This window comes from Denticeps clupeoides, chromosome 10, assembly GCF_900700375.1.
Source record: "Denticeps clupeoides chromosome 10, fDenClu1.1, whole genome shotgun sequence".
NCBI lineage: Eukaryota > Metazoa > Chordata > Actinopteri > Clupeiformes > Denticipitidae > Denticeps > Denticeps clupeoides.
Window position 1 is genome coordinate 13,247,903 of NC_041716.1, and position 15,908 is coordinate 13,263,810.

A 15,908-nucleotide genomic window follows, 5' to 3' on the forward strand; every position below is an offset into this window, starting at 1 on the left:
CCTGCTGAACCTCAACATAAATCTGCTGCTGTTGTTGGAAATACCAGAAGTCACATTTAGAAATAAATGAGGCAAAACATGAGCAAAGATCACATTTTATTAAAAGACTGTGAGAGAAGCCTCAATTAATCCGTGGGCAACAACGAGCACTAAGCAGGATGTAATGAGCGATCAATCATAAATGCTGTGAACAATGGCTTATAAACAGTTTATTATGGCACTAGTGTTCTAAAACAGAAGGAAGAAAATTCAAGTATTCAAGTTTTATACGAAGATATTCATATAAAAATGAGAAACAGAAATTTATGCGAAAGGCTGTACCACACCGTAGTGTTTTAGTTACATTGGAAAGGGAGGTAAATGGAGAAAGAGCCTGCACCCATACAACGTAAAGCACACTCAAGCGAGGCCAAAATGCTGGATAATCCACAGTGCGATGTTCATGAATCCATCAGACTCAGCATCCACGGCAGACAGCGAATGGTTGTTGCCCTGGTACCACAGCAACCTGAAAACCATGTGCACAGAGTTATAAATGGTTCATTGTCAACACAAGGCCTTGTATCAAGCTCAAATAGGCTACATGCAAAAATGTACATTCAAATAATTTTACTAACTCAACGTTATGTTCACGCAGTCTGTATAAAGATATAATCAGTTTTCTAACCTCACTGGCACCTGTCGTGCCTTCAATGACCTGTAGTACTCGATTCCTTGCTTAGGGGGCACACGTCGGTCGTCTTCCCCCAGGGTCAGCAGTACTGGGGTCTTAACCTGGTGAAAGTACGTATTTGTGATTGTTGTGAATTTTGAAACCTTACCTTTACATTTCACCCAGTGAGTGATGAGCAAGATTTAACCACCTTGTTAGTTAGTAGAATTGGACCTGTGGCCATCCTTGTCACTAAGCAGAACTATCTTTCTTGTCTATTTTTTGCCACATAATTTACAGAAACCACATGCTAAATTTAAAAGCTGGTCTCTAAATATGAGCCATTTTATAATTATGCCATTTATAATCGCACTAGTCGATGACTAATTACAGTTGACTAGTAAACTGTGAAAATAGTCATTACTGCCTATATTTGCATGTATATGTGCACACATACACTCTCTGACCTGAGGAGCATATCTCAAGGGAGATTTGTCCAGCATCTTCCCCACGGCAACTGCATCCAACATCACATCTGTTCCATAATCATAACCAGCTTCCACTACACACCTGCATACAGAATTATAAGAACATTACACACACACACACACACACACACACACACACACACACACTTCCTGAGACAGACAAACGCATGGATAACTCACCAGTCTGGAATGTCAGTGCTACCAAGCATGGTGGACAGGTTGATGACAGGATTCCGAGCAACACACACCCTGTAGAATCCAGGGTACTGGCCAATCAGATGGCAGGCCAGGAACCCACCATGGGAGCCACCAACGATGGCCACCCTGTGTTTGTCAAAACCACCCTGCTTCAGGACACTTTCTACCGCAAACTGGAGGATGAAAACCATGGAACATAAAGCCAGCAGTCACAATCACAGTTAAAAAACATTCCCAGCTTCACCATGGACCTCACTGCTGAAACAGTACAAGAGGAATATCTAAATCTACCTGAACGTCCTTGACATCTTGACTGCCAGCGTTTCCTGGCAGAGAGAGTATGCTGTCCTGACCATATCCAGTAGAGCCACGGTAATTTACTGCAAAAAGATGCAAATAATGTTCTTTATATATTTATATTAGATATCAAAACACATAAAAAAAAAAAAACATTACTGGCCACAAAAACAAACCGCAAAAACTAAAATAAAATAAAAGACGGGTGTTACCTTATATTTTCAGTGAACTGTACAAATAAGCACAATAATGACTGCAGTTCTGATAAGATTACTGATGATCCCACCGTTTATAAAGGCTTAATCCTCTAGTGCCCAATTTCTCAGTTTATCTAGTTTGTTGGCTGTTGTAAGGTGAAACTGCAAACAAATAAGTGAATTATTGATGCACTACATGGCTGATGGTCGGAGAATGACACTCTGAATTTGGCCAAAACGTGGCCGTTTATGTTTGCTACTGATATGGCTTCATATGACTGCTGCCATAATCCATAATCCATGACAGGGAGTACACTTTAAGCTAGGGCAGGATTTGTACACTACCACATGAAAAATTCTATTTGCAAGACGAGCAAGAGTATCAAGGCTACTACCACCGGAATGAATCTGCCTTCATATCTATACGATTAAAACCAAACCATTCTGATTATCAAATCATTTTTTCAAAGCAGCTCACCCAGTAAGACTGCGAAGCCCATTTTACAAAACACCGCAGAGGACAAGAGCCAGTCTGCAGTTATCACAGAGTGAGGGCCACCTAGGGGAAAGAAAAAAAAAAATGAGACAAATGAGAAATAAAAGAAAAAACATGATGAGCATATTTATTAATTTCGGAAAATATTATAACCCGGCGCACCATGAGGGGTTACTATAAGTGGCAGCTTCTCTCCGTCTTTAGTTTCCTTTGGTTTCAGTAGCAAAGCCTCAAAGTCGAGACCAGCTGGACAGGGGGAAGAGAAGGAAAGAAATCTCATGATGTAGCAGAGCGGTCTTCATTTAAAAAATGTTTGATTTAAAGGTCTCTGGCTCGGCTCTTACGGTATTGGCTGTTGTCCTGCTCAGGGGGTGGGGTGAAGGTGAGAATCTGCCAGCTGATGTCTGGCTGAATGGGCGACTCCTCCAAGACAACCCAGCAGACTTCCTTCTCAGAGCCCCTCTCCGGCAGGAAAGCCAGCCTCTGCCGACAGGAAGTGACTTCCTTAATACAGGTTATACACTAAAGCATACGAACCACATATTTAATTCCTCATCAGACTCTGGCAATAACCCTCACATGGTTACACACTTTACTCACATATTTAATTATACAACGTAATAAAATGAATTAAACGTGTTCTGTACCAGACTGGGTGGGCAGTTTGGAGAGGAACAACAGACCACCATCAGGTCACGATGTATCGTCAGCAGAGACCAGCTTCCCACGTCCGACTCTGAGAAACAGGCCAGTCTTATGACTGCAATTTCACACTATTTTCCACCATACATGCAGGATATTTCCTTTTACTTGATGTTCTAGTTATTTCAAGGATTTTCTGAATCGGCAGGAAGTTTCAGCATGTAAACATTTTCCAGTGGGTGTGTATAACACTGCTTGTAAAGACGAGCAATGAAATGACAAAAAAAAAAAAACAACAACTATTATGTCTTTATTTATTATGGTGATCTGTGCTTACTGGAAGTAAGGGATGTGACAGTGCCTGCTGAAATATCCACAACCAGGAGATCCTACACGGAAATATTGCAGGCAAGTGTTAGAGATAAGATGAAACGGGGCACATGAAAGAGACGTTTCGGGGGAAATGTACCTGTCGGCTCTTTTGAGGGCAGGAGATGAGGACCCGCTGACTGTCAATTGACCAGCACAGAGGTGACAGGATTGTGCTGTAAAGCCCAGTGAAACCATCTACACACACACACACACACACACATCATAAACAAGGACAATCATAACGTTGCCCTAAGAAAGTAAAAAAAAAAAACCTTAATATTTAACAGAACAGGCCGACACACATACCTTCTCTGGGCCTTTTCACCACATCCACAATCACTGAGGTTTTCTTGGTGTACCAATCATACTGCCAAATAGAGAACACAGCCACAGCCACTCACAATGAAGGCGTCGTCTTACAACACTGGTCACAAATGCTATCATCGCTGTGAAGACATTTAGTCCCCATAAAGATAAAACATAACAGTACATAAAACACACACAGTACCATGCAGAGGCGGTTGCACTGCTGGTGGGGTCCATACACTCCACACTCCAGATAAACAATCCGGCACAGATCAGGACTGAGGCGAGGAGAAGAGACAGCGCTGGAGTCCGACAACTGATCTGAAAGTAAGTGGGCGAGGACAGGGAATATCTTCTGATTTCTGGTGTTAACGTGCAAAATGGTAGAAAATGGATTAGATCCACCTACCGCACTTGCCACTGGTCAAATCCACGTAAAACAGAGAAGACCTGTGAAGAGAGGAATCATTATCCTGTATACTACCCTGATAGTCAATACATTTATGCAAACACCTGACACGTATACACATGCGCACACACACCTCCGATTGGGGCAGTGTCGAAGACCCAGTCTGAAAGGTTCATGCCACCATCCCACAAACACCACACCAGTGTCACCAGGAGCCCAGAATGCCTGCAATTATTGGAAGGAAATCAGAGATCCACCAATGGGCGCAAATACAATATCTGTAAGACACAAGTTGCGTGCACACACACACCTGACCAGGTGAGACTTCATCAGGAATGCCCTCCAGAACAGAGACATTGCTTCCCTCAATATCCAGGACACACAGGACTGGAGTGCTCTTATTCACCAGTGTCTCCCCCCAGTCTTCATAATAAACAAACTCCTCCCCCTGAGAGAGCAGCACACATGGATTATCTGATCGAAGTTCAGTTCCTTATTACAAGATCATTGTACAGCTACTCTTACCTTTACAGTCTCCTCAGCCTTCAAGGCTTCGTCTTCATAACTCGGCGAAGAGGACTCGGGAGACTCTGTCTGCAAGGGATGTGATCACAAGGGATGTACTTCTGTGCCATCTCAACATTTTACTTTACCATATTAAAATATGATGGCATTTTAATTAACTTAATATTATGTCCAGCTACATGTTACATTTGATTGTCAATAGTTCCAGGCCAAACAATGTCTGATTTGTCCTGGTTATATTTAATGATGACTGCTATGTCGATCAAAGTAGAGCCACCTTGAAGAAGGACTCTGCCTTTGGGCGCTTCTTCTCTGCTACATACAGGAGGTGTGTCTCAGAGTGGGACCAGACCAGGCAGCCAAACTGATCTATGGAAGAACATGTAGCGTGTGAATGACATGGTTTCAAAATATTAAAAAAAATAATAAACTAGCGTCAGAGCGTTCACTTCAAATGTTCAAAGAAATTAAATTTTTTACAGATAGCAGTTGTTACCAGAATATCTTACGTTTCCATCACTAACATTTGCATTGTTTTTTTCCATTTTTATAAAAAAAAAAAAGCACACAGAAAAACTAATGAAAACAAAGTAAAATGCAAGAACACACCTTCATTCAATGTGTTTTCATGACTATTTACGTTGGTAGATTCTCACTGAAGGCATCAAAACTATGAATGAACACATGTGGAGTTATGTACTTAACAAAAAGTGGAGACCTGACCTCCACAGTCACCGGACCTGAACCCAATCCAGATGGTTTGGGGTGAGCTGGACCGCAGAGTGAAGGCAAAGGGGCCAACAAGTGCTAAACACCTCTGGGAACTCCTTCAAGACTGTTGGAAAACCATTTCAGGTGACGACCTCTTGAAGCTCATCGAGAGAATGCCAAGAGTGTGTAAAGCAGTAATCAGAGCAAAGGGCGGCTATTTTGAAACTAGAATATAAAACATGTTTTCAGTTATTTCAGTTATTTTTTTTGTTAAGTACATAACTCCACATGTGTTCATTCATAGTTCATGAGTATCTACCAATGAAAATAAAGATAACTTTGAATGAGAAGGTCTGTCCAAACTTTTTGGCCTGTACTGTATTTATATGTATGTGTATATATACACACACACACACACACACTCACAGCACAAAAGCACAGAGGCAGCGTGACTCACCATCTTCATACACCTTGCCATGTTTCTTCAAGGCGGTCAGGTTAAGGCTCTTCACTTTGGTGTTTTTCTGCCAAATCTGTAGACCATATAACATTGGGGGAAGAGAAAAATGGGAGCGGAGAAGGGGAAAAAATAAATAATTCAGGGCCACACATTAAAGCCAAAATCAAAAAGAAAGCAGCAGGTCTCTCAGGTCGGTCAGTCAGTCAGTCTCTCACCTCCAGGAACTGTTTTTCCTCCCCTTTGATGGAGCACTGCCTCACTACAGCCTTCATGTCTCCGCTGGGAGAGTCTCTGCTCAACAGTCTGCAGAGCAAAGCCCAAACAGGTCCTCAATCTGACAACATCTGCACCCAATCCAGCAGCTCTGTCTGACACCATATCGATCGACAACACTTCTATCACCAGCCAGTGTTGATGCAGAAAGGTGCTTACTGATGGGATCATCTTTTACGTTTACAGAATTTAACAGTGTCCACATCACTGGGCATATTCATCCCATGCACGTCGGCACCGTTCACCTCCCCTTTCTAGACCGCATGCTGCACCATGGTCTGGTGGAAACTTACTCTCCCTTGATCTCTGTGCAGTTCCCCGAAGGCGAGGAGAACACGACAGAGGAGTCGTCGTGAAAGACGATGTACTGCCGACAGAACTTCACCTGCTCATTCCTCTCCAGGTCACGTTGGCTCCATTCTAAACACAAATGATGAGTGAAATGAACAGAATGCACGAACACTACTGGACTGAGGTGCGGCGACACACACCTGTGTAGATGTTGGAGCACTTCCCCCCATACTGGGTGGTGATCACCGGACCCACATCAGCACGTTTCAGGGACGGGTGAGCGCTCTGGTCCCTGAACAGACTGGCGATCTCGTCCGGCTTGGTGATGACCTTGTTGCACAAACAGCACACCCTCATACAGGCGGTTCTAAACACGTCGCGGAACGCTGCTGTGGTCAGCATACTGACACGGAGCTTCTCTTAAATCTCACTCAAACTAAAACCGTAACTAAACTGCTGCCCGGACGACTGCTAGGCTTGTCACGCATCAAAATAAAAAGCAGGAATAAAACCGGGAGGACGGTCTGCGGCGCCTTTTAATGTTAAACCCGAGCCTCGAACACGGAGCCTAAAGCGCCTAAGTCCCTACAGTCAACAGACGCCGCCGGCGAATCCGGAAACGCACCTGCCCGAAGTTACTCCACAGACCACGTCCGAGTTCATACGAGTTAATACGAGTCATCTGTCATAGCGACATTAATAAACGCCGCCGCGGTGGTACGCGACAGTCGGCTGTCAAATACGAAGCAGCCGAGCGACGGTCACGAGACAAGTTGCAGACATGTCGGCCGCGCCACCGAATACGAGCATCACGACAAATGAGTTGAAGTTCTCTTTTTTTTTAAACAAAAAAAAAAACCTTTCACACTGCCACTGGGCTTCGTTACATTTTATAGGATTATTGTAGACCCCGAACGTGCGATACCTGAGCAGTCATGTTGAAGAGGTCCGTCAAAGCGGCCACTTCCTCTTCAAAATAAAAGTCCTTCTCTTACGAAGGAGGCGCGTCATGCAGCAACGACCATTCTGTTTTGTTTTGTTTTTTTAACTGTTGTGCAAGAGTTCCCAAAATCTTTTGGACAAAATGCTGATATGTGTTTCCTTTAAATGCGGATTTTGTTTACCTGAAAAGTGGATTTTTTTTTCAGAAGTTCGTATGTGTGCACCTTACTGAACAGTTCAGTACATTAACACGATCGTCTTTCTTTTGACCACTAGGGGCACTGAGGTAAAAAAAAAAAAAAAAAAAAACACTCCTCTCCCCTCCTGACTGACCTATATTAGGTCTATAAAAATATATGCATGACAAAAGTTATTTTTTAATACTAAATTTTTAAATACTACATATTTGTCTTAAGACAGCCTAGAGACAATCAAAGTTACAGCAACAGCTGTTAAATGCAAACAAGTAAGAGTTAATAAACTGGAAGTTCTCTCAGTTCTCAGTCACAGCCATCATAATTGATCTTAAATCAATAAGTGACCTAAAAATAAAGTAGTCAGAGCACATTTTGATACTGAAAAAAGAAATTCTTTACTTTGTAATGTACAGATAAAAAAAAACAACTTGACAGGTTATCTTCAGGCAGGCAATACATTTTTACAAATTAACTGGTTTTAATGCATAATTCAATCACAACTGTCATGAAGTGCATAGTTCTGCAACTAGCATGCCGCAAACAACATTGCTGCCTCTCCATGTAGACATGAACAAAACAAGGTCGTATGAAACAGAAACTCAAAAAAAGAAACTGAACTTAAGTCCTTTGCACACATCTCACACAGTTCGACACTTGAAATAGCAGTCAGTCTGTGACTGAGTGAAAACCATCACTTCTCTCTTTCCCCCATCTGCTCTGCATCACACTTTTCCATATGTGGATGAACTCGGATATCTCTCATACAGCACAGCTTCTAAAAGTACATGAGCGCATTTTTTGTACCGCATTAAAGGACATGAATAAAAGAGTGGCGGATGACATATACTCCTAATTAACCAAAGATTAAAATCATTGGGGGGGGAAATGCACTGACAGAAATACAAAATCTTTGGGTTATTAAAAGAAAACAGAAAGCATAAAGCATGTCTATGACATGAATATATTTATACTGAAGAACCACAGTAACAATCTGATAACATGTCCAATGACTGAATTAAAGAAAATGTATACATAAAAAACATGCTATAGTACAATACACAGAGGGATTTATTTTCTTGCAAGACTGGTGCAAATAAGATGGTGCATGTTTGCCAACATCTACCCAAGTTTTCGCTGTACATCTTCACTGATCTCGGAAATGAAACCAAACAAACAAGGACCCACCACAGTTCCACTTCTCCCAGCCTTAGTCCAGGAAGATGACATGATGTTAGTGAATGCAGCCCCGGAGACTGCATGCCTCTGCATAATGGTGCATAATAGTACAGAATACCACAAAAGTCCATTCGCGTGTGACTGTTTTTGTATAAGTGTCCCTCCACTTCCCTTTCAGTTAAAACAGGATTAAAAACTGCTCATTCAGGCTTACAAAAATACTACAGTAACGAATGTACTATACCGCCACAATGGCATTCCACCCCAGGTCCTGTAATAAAAAGGGGAAAAGGAAAGACCGCAAGACGTACAGGTTGACATAAAACGATATAGTCAGTAACATAAATATATAGTCACTATCTGCATAAACTCAGTGTATTAATATTCATTCGTGGCACCCAGTTTGAAAGACAAAAAATAAAAATAAGAAAAACAGTAACATTTAAAGCTTCTTTAAGCAAAATGAGCTTTTTGGGCTTTTGCACGTTTCAACAACGCATGTGCCTCCATTAGGACAACACAACTTATTTTCAGGTTAACATTTGGGTCTAAAGCATCAATTCTGTGACATTTACTCTTGGGGAAAAAAGTGAAGATAGGAAATATTCACCTAAACGTCAAACGGCAGCGTAAACCATGGTCTTAACAGTAGGTAAACGCAAAATAAAAATGATCCCGAATGCTAAATATAAATCAAAGATTTATGGATATGGATAACCCCATAAAAATGACAGCAATAACAAAGTTGTCATGAAGAAGTGTATGTGGAAATTGTGACAAATGATAATATTTCCTATTTCATCACGAATCCTGTGGCCCAAGTGACCAGAACGGTCAGACTACTAATGGTTCTAATCCACACAAGAAGCAGTGGCTGCCAGTCATATTATTTGTGCAAGTCCATCCTTTAGAAGTTCCAGGTTTCTGATGGAGAAGCCTATTTTATGAGGGGGAAAAAAAAAGATGTTGATGCTAAAAGGTCCTTCACCAAAGGCTGCCAGAATAAGAAATTAGCAGGAAATTAGCCAGAAGTTAGCATATATGCTACAGTTGCTTACAGAGGCTTTAGGAGAGAGAACATCCACACCCATTGCAGCTAACAGTGTGGGATGAACCGGAGACACAAAACCAGTGAGAAAAACATGCACCTCCAAGAGAACATGTTTTTTTCCAAGAGGAAATTAGTCCAATGAAAAAAGTTTTTTTTTTTTTTTTAAAAGAAGAGCATAAAGAATGGGGAAGGAAGAAGACTCCTGGGAGAGAGGAAGACTCCTTAGCTCTGCTGCTTGCGTTTGAGCTGGATCATCAGGTCGTTTCTCAGAGCCTCCTGTTTTAACCTGTCCCCCAGGGGCTGTACACTCCTATAAAAAAAAAAAAAAAAAAAGTTACAGCGCTGCACGTAATTAGTCAGGGCATCATCACACAATCACACAGGGGTCAAAGGGCAAAACAAGCAACATATTGTTACTGCACTGCACAAAAATGTTCCTGAAACAATGATCTGTCATACGTAAGTTAACGAAGGGACATCATTACGATGAAATGTGTATGTGTCCTGAATGCAGGGCCGATGATGAAAAAACACTGAATATAAAATGCTTTTGAATAACCCTGATCCTCATTATTGTCAAGCGGGGTACATAGGCATGCTCCACAACAAGACTTTTTTTTTTTTTTTTTTTTTTTTTTAAGTAGCCCCTTAAATGACATAAATGAACAATACATTTAATGAACAGACATGAGATAAACACACACAGTATAAGCCTATATTTTCAGTAGCATCAGTGGGCAGAGGCCTTGAGACACCATTACTCAGATGTTTTTTTTTTTCTTTAACTCTGGCAAGATGCTGTGTGTAACAAGACCGCTGCTTCCAAATGGACAGATGTGCGAGGGCGGGGTTATCCTCCGCTAATTTCTTACATAAAGTGACGAGTTGGTGAGTGCAATGAAGGACGAATTTTTTGAAGGATGACCCACCTCCTCTATTCAAGCCCAGCGCAGGTGGAGCAGCTGCTGGATCTGACCAAAGGCCCCCTTCCCTATCTCTGATTGGCCTCTGATTGCACTGTCAGATCACTGGATTTTTTAAATAATTTTTCATAATTTTTAATAATTTGTTTTTTATAATTTGTAATAATTTAAAATAAAACAAATTTATAATTTTTATTTATTCATTTACATTTTTTTTCTCTGATGACGCAAAAAATGAATGTATATTGAAGATGATCATACGGGTCCCTGATGGCCCCTTAAAGGAAAACAAATGGTGTGCTGGTTGTATTACGTCTGTGTGAAGCCCCTCAGGGGAAAGCGGACAGCTGAACAGACATATAGGTGCAAGTAGGAGCCGTTTGCAATTCTAGTCTGAAACAAGAAGTAGGAGGAGGAGACTGTTGCGGGAACCATGAGAATAGCACCATCCTTACACTATAAATAGGTGCCAAGTCTGGACACCCTTTACAAGAAGAAAAATTACAGCAATAACAGATATAAAGTGTTTTTTTCCCCAGATTGAGTGACATCACTAGTAAACAAAAAGCAATCCAGGAAGATTTATTTTAGTTAATTAATTAAAATGTTAAGGCACCGTTTTAGTGACACCAGCTATTTTACAAAATTGGTAGAAATGCCCACTCAGCAAGCAAGGAGGTGGAGTGCAGTAGCAGCCAGCCTGTACACAAACTGCTAGTACAGACACACCATAAACCTTTAGTACAAATGCGGAGTGAAAGCATCACATTTTTTGCATAGCTTCACAGACTAGCAAGCAGCAGGCACCCTCTGACCATTAGGCATGACAGAAACGAGTACACATTCCACGCCAGGACTCAATACCCTAGTAACAGACACCCTGCAGCCGGCCCTACTCCTCAGGCTGGCCTGAGATCTGACGCTGGGTCAGAACCTGAGAAAGCTCCTTCTGAAGCTGCCGGTACATTTCATTATCAGGCAGTGACTCAATAGATCTGAGGGAGAGAATGCAGAAAGGTGGGAGGAGAAGGAGCAGCTCTAACAGGATACGGGAAGAAAACAGAAAATCACAGCGGGCAGAGAGCAGAGGGCAATTCAAGATGCCCTGAACATCTTACAACCACAATAGGATGGACTGTGTGGTGTATAGTACACTGCATATGGCTGTACAACACCACCTCATCTGTTCAATGTGAATGTCCGGAGGACTCACAATGGAAACGGACCAAAAGGCATCGTTTCATTTTGCATCAGTTACATTTAAAGGTCCCCTGACGTGATTTGTTTTGCTTTTAATATCTTAGTTGTTCCCCTAATACAATATCTGAAGCCTCCTTCCGAAATTCAGCGGTGGTGCAGAATTACAGCCACTTGGAGCCAGTCCCACAATGAGATTTCCCCAGGCCGTTTCGGTGTCTGTAGCTTTAAATGTTAATGAGGAGGAGCAGAGCGGCCTATAGAAGTTGTACGGGCCGTTCGCGGAAATAATGTAATCAAGACCGTTCAAGAAGCCGACAAGAAGTCGCGTCTGCGTTTTTCCAGAAAAATGATATGCAAGTCACGACGGTCGTTGGAGCGGAGGGATGGGAAAGTGAGAAACCTTTCCCCTTATGACAACATAAGGGAAGACATTCCAGATCTGACTATCTGATCTGCCGCTTTATGAATGGCAAAGCGGAATGAGCAGAACGGGACCTTAGACTGGCTAGGGAATATATTAATGTTAATGTCGTATATTAATGTTAAATAATCTCACAAAGTAAAATTTTCCATGTCATGGGACCTTTAAATCTGAAGGTCCAAAGGACTCACTATTGAAAATGGACCAAAGCAGGTCAGGCATTACTCTGTTTCATATCAGTTGCATTAAGTCATCTTGCACTGTAGATAATGGTCCTCATGGGGATGATTTAGAATAGAAATAGAAAAGCCAGCTCACGTGTTGCTCAGCAGCAACTAACAGCCCATTAATAAACTACAGCACTTGGCGTACTGCGTCCTCCAATAGTGACTGAACCAAACACATGAAAGATGTTCTCCCAGCCACATCGAACTCATTTCACAGGGTACCTACCTCAGGCCATTCACTATATCTTTTGTCTTCCCAAAGTAGATCTCATTGAGAGTCGTGCGAATCTTATTTTCCATGTCCTAAAAGGTCAGAAAAAAAAATCATGAATCAATCTCACTGGTGCGTAGAGACAGCAGTTCCGCACATTTACTGTTAAAAACAGACCGAGACTGAGGAATCTACACAGATACAGAGAAAACTGGTAAAACAGGTACTAAGACCATTATGATACGTGGCACAATATTCTTCTGTAGCTCTCCAGTGTTCACACTGCAGCATTTCAAACATTCCCACCTCAACTAGACGCCCAATGTTTGCAATATGAGGGGAGGAGTCTCCAACTGGTTCATCTTTCTCCATCTTTGAGTAATGAACACAAACGCACATTATGTATAAATAGCAAACAATCTCATATAAAAATTTCAATTATTCATATTTTGACAATCTTGGCATGGAAAAAAAAATATTTTTATCAGGAATCTCAACACACACATCTATACCAAAAGCACACATATGATCTAAACTATAATAAAAGTGCTACATTGTTAAAAATGCCTCTCAGTGTCATAATAACTGTATGAAGACACTCCAGGAACAAGGCAACTGAATATTTCTCAGAATATTACCTGTCTCGTGAGGCTTCCTCCAAGGTTCATGGTACCAGAACCGGTCTTGGTGGTCTGAAGCCACAGCATGACCGTGGAGGTGAGCTTGTAGTGAGCATTTCGGCCACCAGATTTCTCCTAATCAACAGGAACATACACAGTCAGAAACACAGTCTCCAAACAGCTTGAAGGAATCAATCGAGTGAATGAATTACTTAAATTATCATGAAAATATGTTTCGATATAATCATTTTCAGAGAAGGAATTCCTCACCTGAACCTCCACTACGTGTATGGAGTCCCAGCAGCCTTTGATCTTTTTCGAACCATCTCCTGCCTTCTTAATAAGGATGACCCCTGCAAAGCCATGATCCAAATCCCACAGGTACACAGACGACACCCCTCCTTCAAAGTATCTGAAATGCGAGTGGAACGGTCAGTTCTGGGAGGTGGGCAAACGCACCGGCTCCTTTTGTCTGTGCGGTTCACAGCAGCGCAACGCAAACAAAGGCGCTTGGTGGAACATGAGCTCGGCTGTTGAATACTCACAGGTCTCGGTACTGATCGAATGCGTTGTTGGCTTCCACCTCCAGCTTGCGCAAACGGGCTGATGGCAGGGCCCCGTCATCTATAGGGGGTTCATACTTGTTGCTCCAAGGTGATCTAGATAAAAATAACGAACAAATTTTTATTGAAATTTTAGGAGATGCAATGGGGGGGGTAGACAGACTTTGTACTGACCTGTAAGAATCTCCGTCACGGTTGTAGTCACAGAGCAGATAGTCCTTCCCCACTGCTTTGTCCCGAGCAATCTTTAGGGGCTGGTCTACAGAGGACAAGAGGTCTTCACACAAACTGGGCACCTTGAGAAAAGAAAGGGGGCGGGGCAGAAGAAAAAAAAAACAAAAAAAAACCCTGGTAATGCTACCGATGCCCATCTTGTCTATAATTAAACACGCTTGAGCAGTCGGTGCTCAATTTTTGATGGGGTTTCCTGCTGCCAGACACTCACCAGGTCAATGAGGTCACTGAGGTTCTTCTCTATCTGCTGGGGAGGCAGACGCCTCATCAGATCCAGGGCACAGTCCAGCTGCTGGTCGTTCTGAAAAGCAGCGAACGAGAGCCAGACATCGCTCGGTCACTCACACCAGAGATCGTTCAGCGCGGTGTCGTGTGTTGACAACGTAGGTGACAGAACGAAAACAGCATGTCTGGTCTGATCTGATCTGATGTTGGCCCGAACTGGACCTCCCGTCACCATTTTTGTGAGGAGTGATGCGTCTTACTGCATGATGCTAAACCCTTCGTGTTTGGACTGTAAGAAACTCTCAGTAGCATTTAGACGATGTGTCGAGTTGGACGTAATGAAATGTGATCAGTTTTAAACAAAGAAGAAGAAGAAGAAGAAAAACAAACGAATGTGCAACACAGAAAACAGGGAGTTTTCTCTCGGGTTCCCCACCTCCCTCCTTTCTCCATCAGCGACGCGCTTTTATCCGCTGTTTACGTCGCGCCCCGCGGTCCCTCCCGGAACTGCCCACCTGCCCGCCGACGCGCAGCGGGCCCTTACCATGTCTGCGGTTCCTGGTTCGAGCGGAGGGCTTCGGGGCTTTCTTCTCCCCGCGTCGGGCCCCTTCCGGGCTGCTTCTGCGTTCCCTACAAGTTGACAGACCCACCGGAGACCGGAGCGGACGAAGCGACTTCCTGAGCCGTGGGAACGCGCGGGGAGGAGCAGGCCAACATCCGGGTACCGAGCGCCCAAAGCGCAGCGGCCAATCACAGGGCTCTAAGTAAAGCATGGCCAAGTAAGGAAGAAAGTTTCCTTTTTGACTACTACATTTCTTTAAAAAAAAAAAAAAAAGAAGAAGAAAATTAGTAATAATAGCGTTACATTTTTAAAAATTATTTTGTTTTAAGGCCTATGCTACTTTTAGAGGGACAATACAATTTCTAGGTTTTTTTTCATTTACTGATACTGCGACGATGTATTTTCTTGTTTAAAGGTCAAAGTCTCAAACACTAGGGGTCTGTAGACGATTTGTAAAATGAAATGAAATGAACTAGGCTAAATACTATCTAGATACTAAATTTTTTATTGTTTTAGGCTGGACTGCACCGAAGCTGCAAAGCCCTGTTGATGATTACCATTAGGGCCCGATCCCTCGAAGGGCCCCGTAAGGATTTTAATTATTATCATTATTGGAGGTTTTGGGCATTTTGAGGCCTTTTCCTGTTCTCAAAAACTCTTGAAATTGTGCACACTCGTCAGGAATTAGAGGAACATGGGCCTCCGGAAAAAAGGGTCCCGGGAGTGAAGCACAGCCCTTTTTTTTGTGCACTAGCAGTTGCACATGCTTTCACGTATCAGCACCGAATTTAATTGGCACGTGCATCTTTTTAGGATGAACATTTCTTACAATCAAATGCACTAAATCCGTACAATAGGAAGTGAGAGAATATTGATTGTTCAGTTTAGCCATCCTTGGCCAGTTTGAGGACAAGAAGTTGATGATGCTAAATTTCAAAGCTCTTTCAAAATGGCAAGGGAAAAAATGGCACATTATTAGTCTGTGACTGTATTTTTATATTAGTGCAGTAATTATTAAGCAGCCGATGTGTTCAGAGCC

General features: G+C 42.4%; 2 protein-coding genes across 4 annotated transcripts; both read right to left on the bottom strand.

Annotated features, from left to right (window-relative positions):
- Positions 1 to 79: 79 nt before the first annotated feature.
- Positions 80 to 7,294, bottom strand: LOC114798220 (acylamino-acid-releasing enzyme). Of its 2 annotated transcripts, XM_028993730.1 has the most exons (23): positions 7,243 to 7,294; positions 6,518 to 6,647; positions 6,320 to 6,446; positions 5,969 to 6,056; positions 5,751 to 5,826; positions 4,860 to 4,951; positions 4,583 to 4,651; positions 4,368 to 4,505; positions 4,191 to 4,282; positions 4,058 to 4,098; positions 3,851 to 3,969; positions 3,649 to 3,709; positions 3,440 to 3,537; positions 3,308 to 3,359; positions 2,976 to 3,064; positions 2,673 to 2,811; positions 2,491 to 2,574; positions 2,311 to 2,391; positions 1,630 to 1,718; positions 1,321 to 1,511; positions 1,120 to 1,222; positions 668 to 774; positions 80 to 508 (listed from the first exon to the last, which is right to left on the bottom strand). In XM_028993730.1, exons 1-23 carry the CDS (start codon positions 7,252 to 7,254, stop codon positions 400 to 402), a joined length of 2,187 nt encoding a protein of 728 aa, XP_028849563.1. In that variant the 5' UTR covers positions 7,255 to 7,294; the 3' UTR covers positions 80 to 399. The 2 variants fall into 2 exon arrangements, with proteins under 2 accessions (XP_028849563.1, XP_028849562.1); XM_028993729.1 differs by lacking the exon at positions 7,243 to 7,294 and having other exon boundaries at positions 6,518 to 7,231.
- Positions 7,295 to 7,914: 620 nt separating this feature from the next.
- On the bottom strand, positions 7,915 to 15,031 carry LOC114798634 (F-actin-capping protein subunit beta isoforms 1 and 2-like). Of its 2 annotated transcripts, XM_028994499.1 has the most exons (10): positions 14,852 to 15,031; positions 14,294 to 14,383; positions 14,023 to 14,144; positions 13,831 to 13,944; positions 13,556 to 13,697; positions 13,304 to 13,420; positions 12,972 to 13,037; positions 12,681 to 12,757; positions 11,471 to 11,601; positions 7,915 to 9,993 (listed from the first exon to the last, which is right to left on the bottom strand). In XM_028994499.1, exons 1-9 carry the CDS (start codon positions 14,852 to 14,854, stop codon positions 11,499 to 11,501), a joined length of 834 nt encoding a protein of 277 aa, XP_028850332.1. In that variant the 5' UTR covers positions 14,855 to 15,031; the 3' UTR covers positions 7,915 to 9,993; positions 11,471 to 11,498. The 2 variants fall into 2 exon arrangements, with proteins under 2 accessions (XP_028850332.1, XP_028850333.1); XM_028994500.1 differs by lacking the exon at positions 11,471 to 11,601.
- Between the last annotated feature and the right edge of the window lie 877 nt (positions 15,032 to 15,908).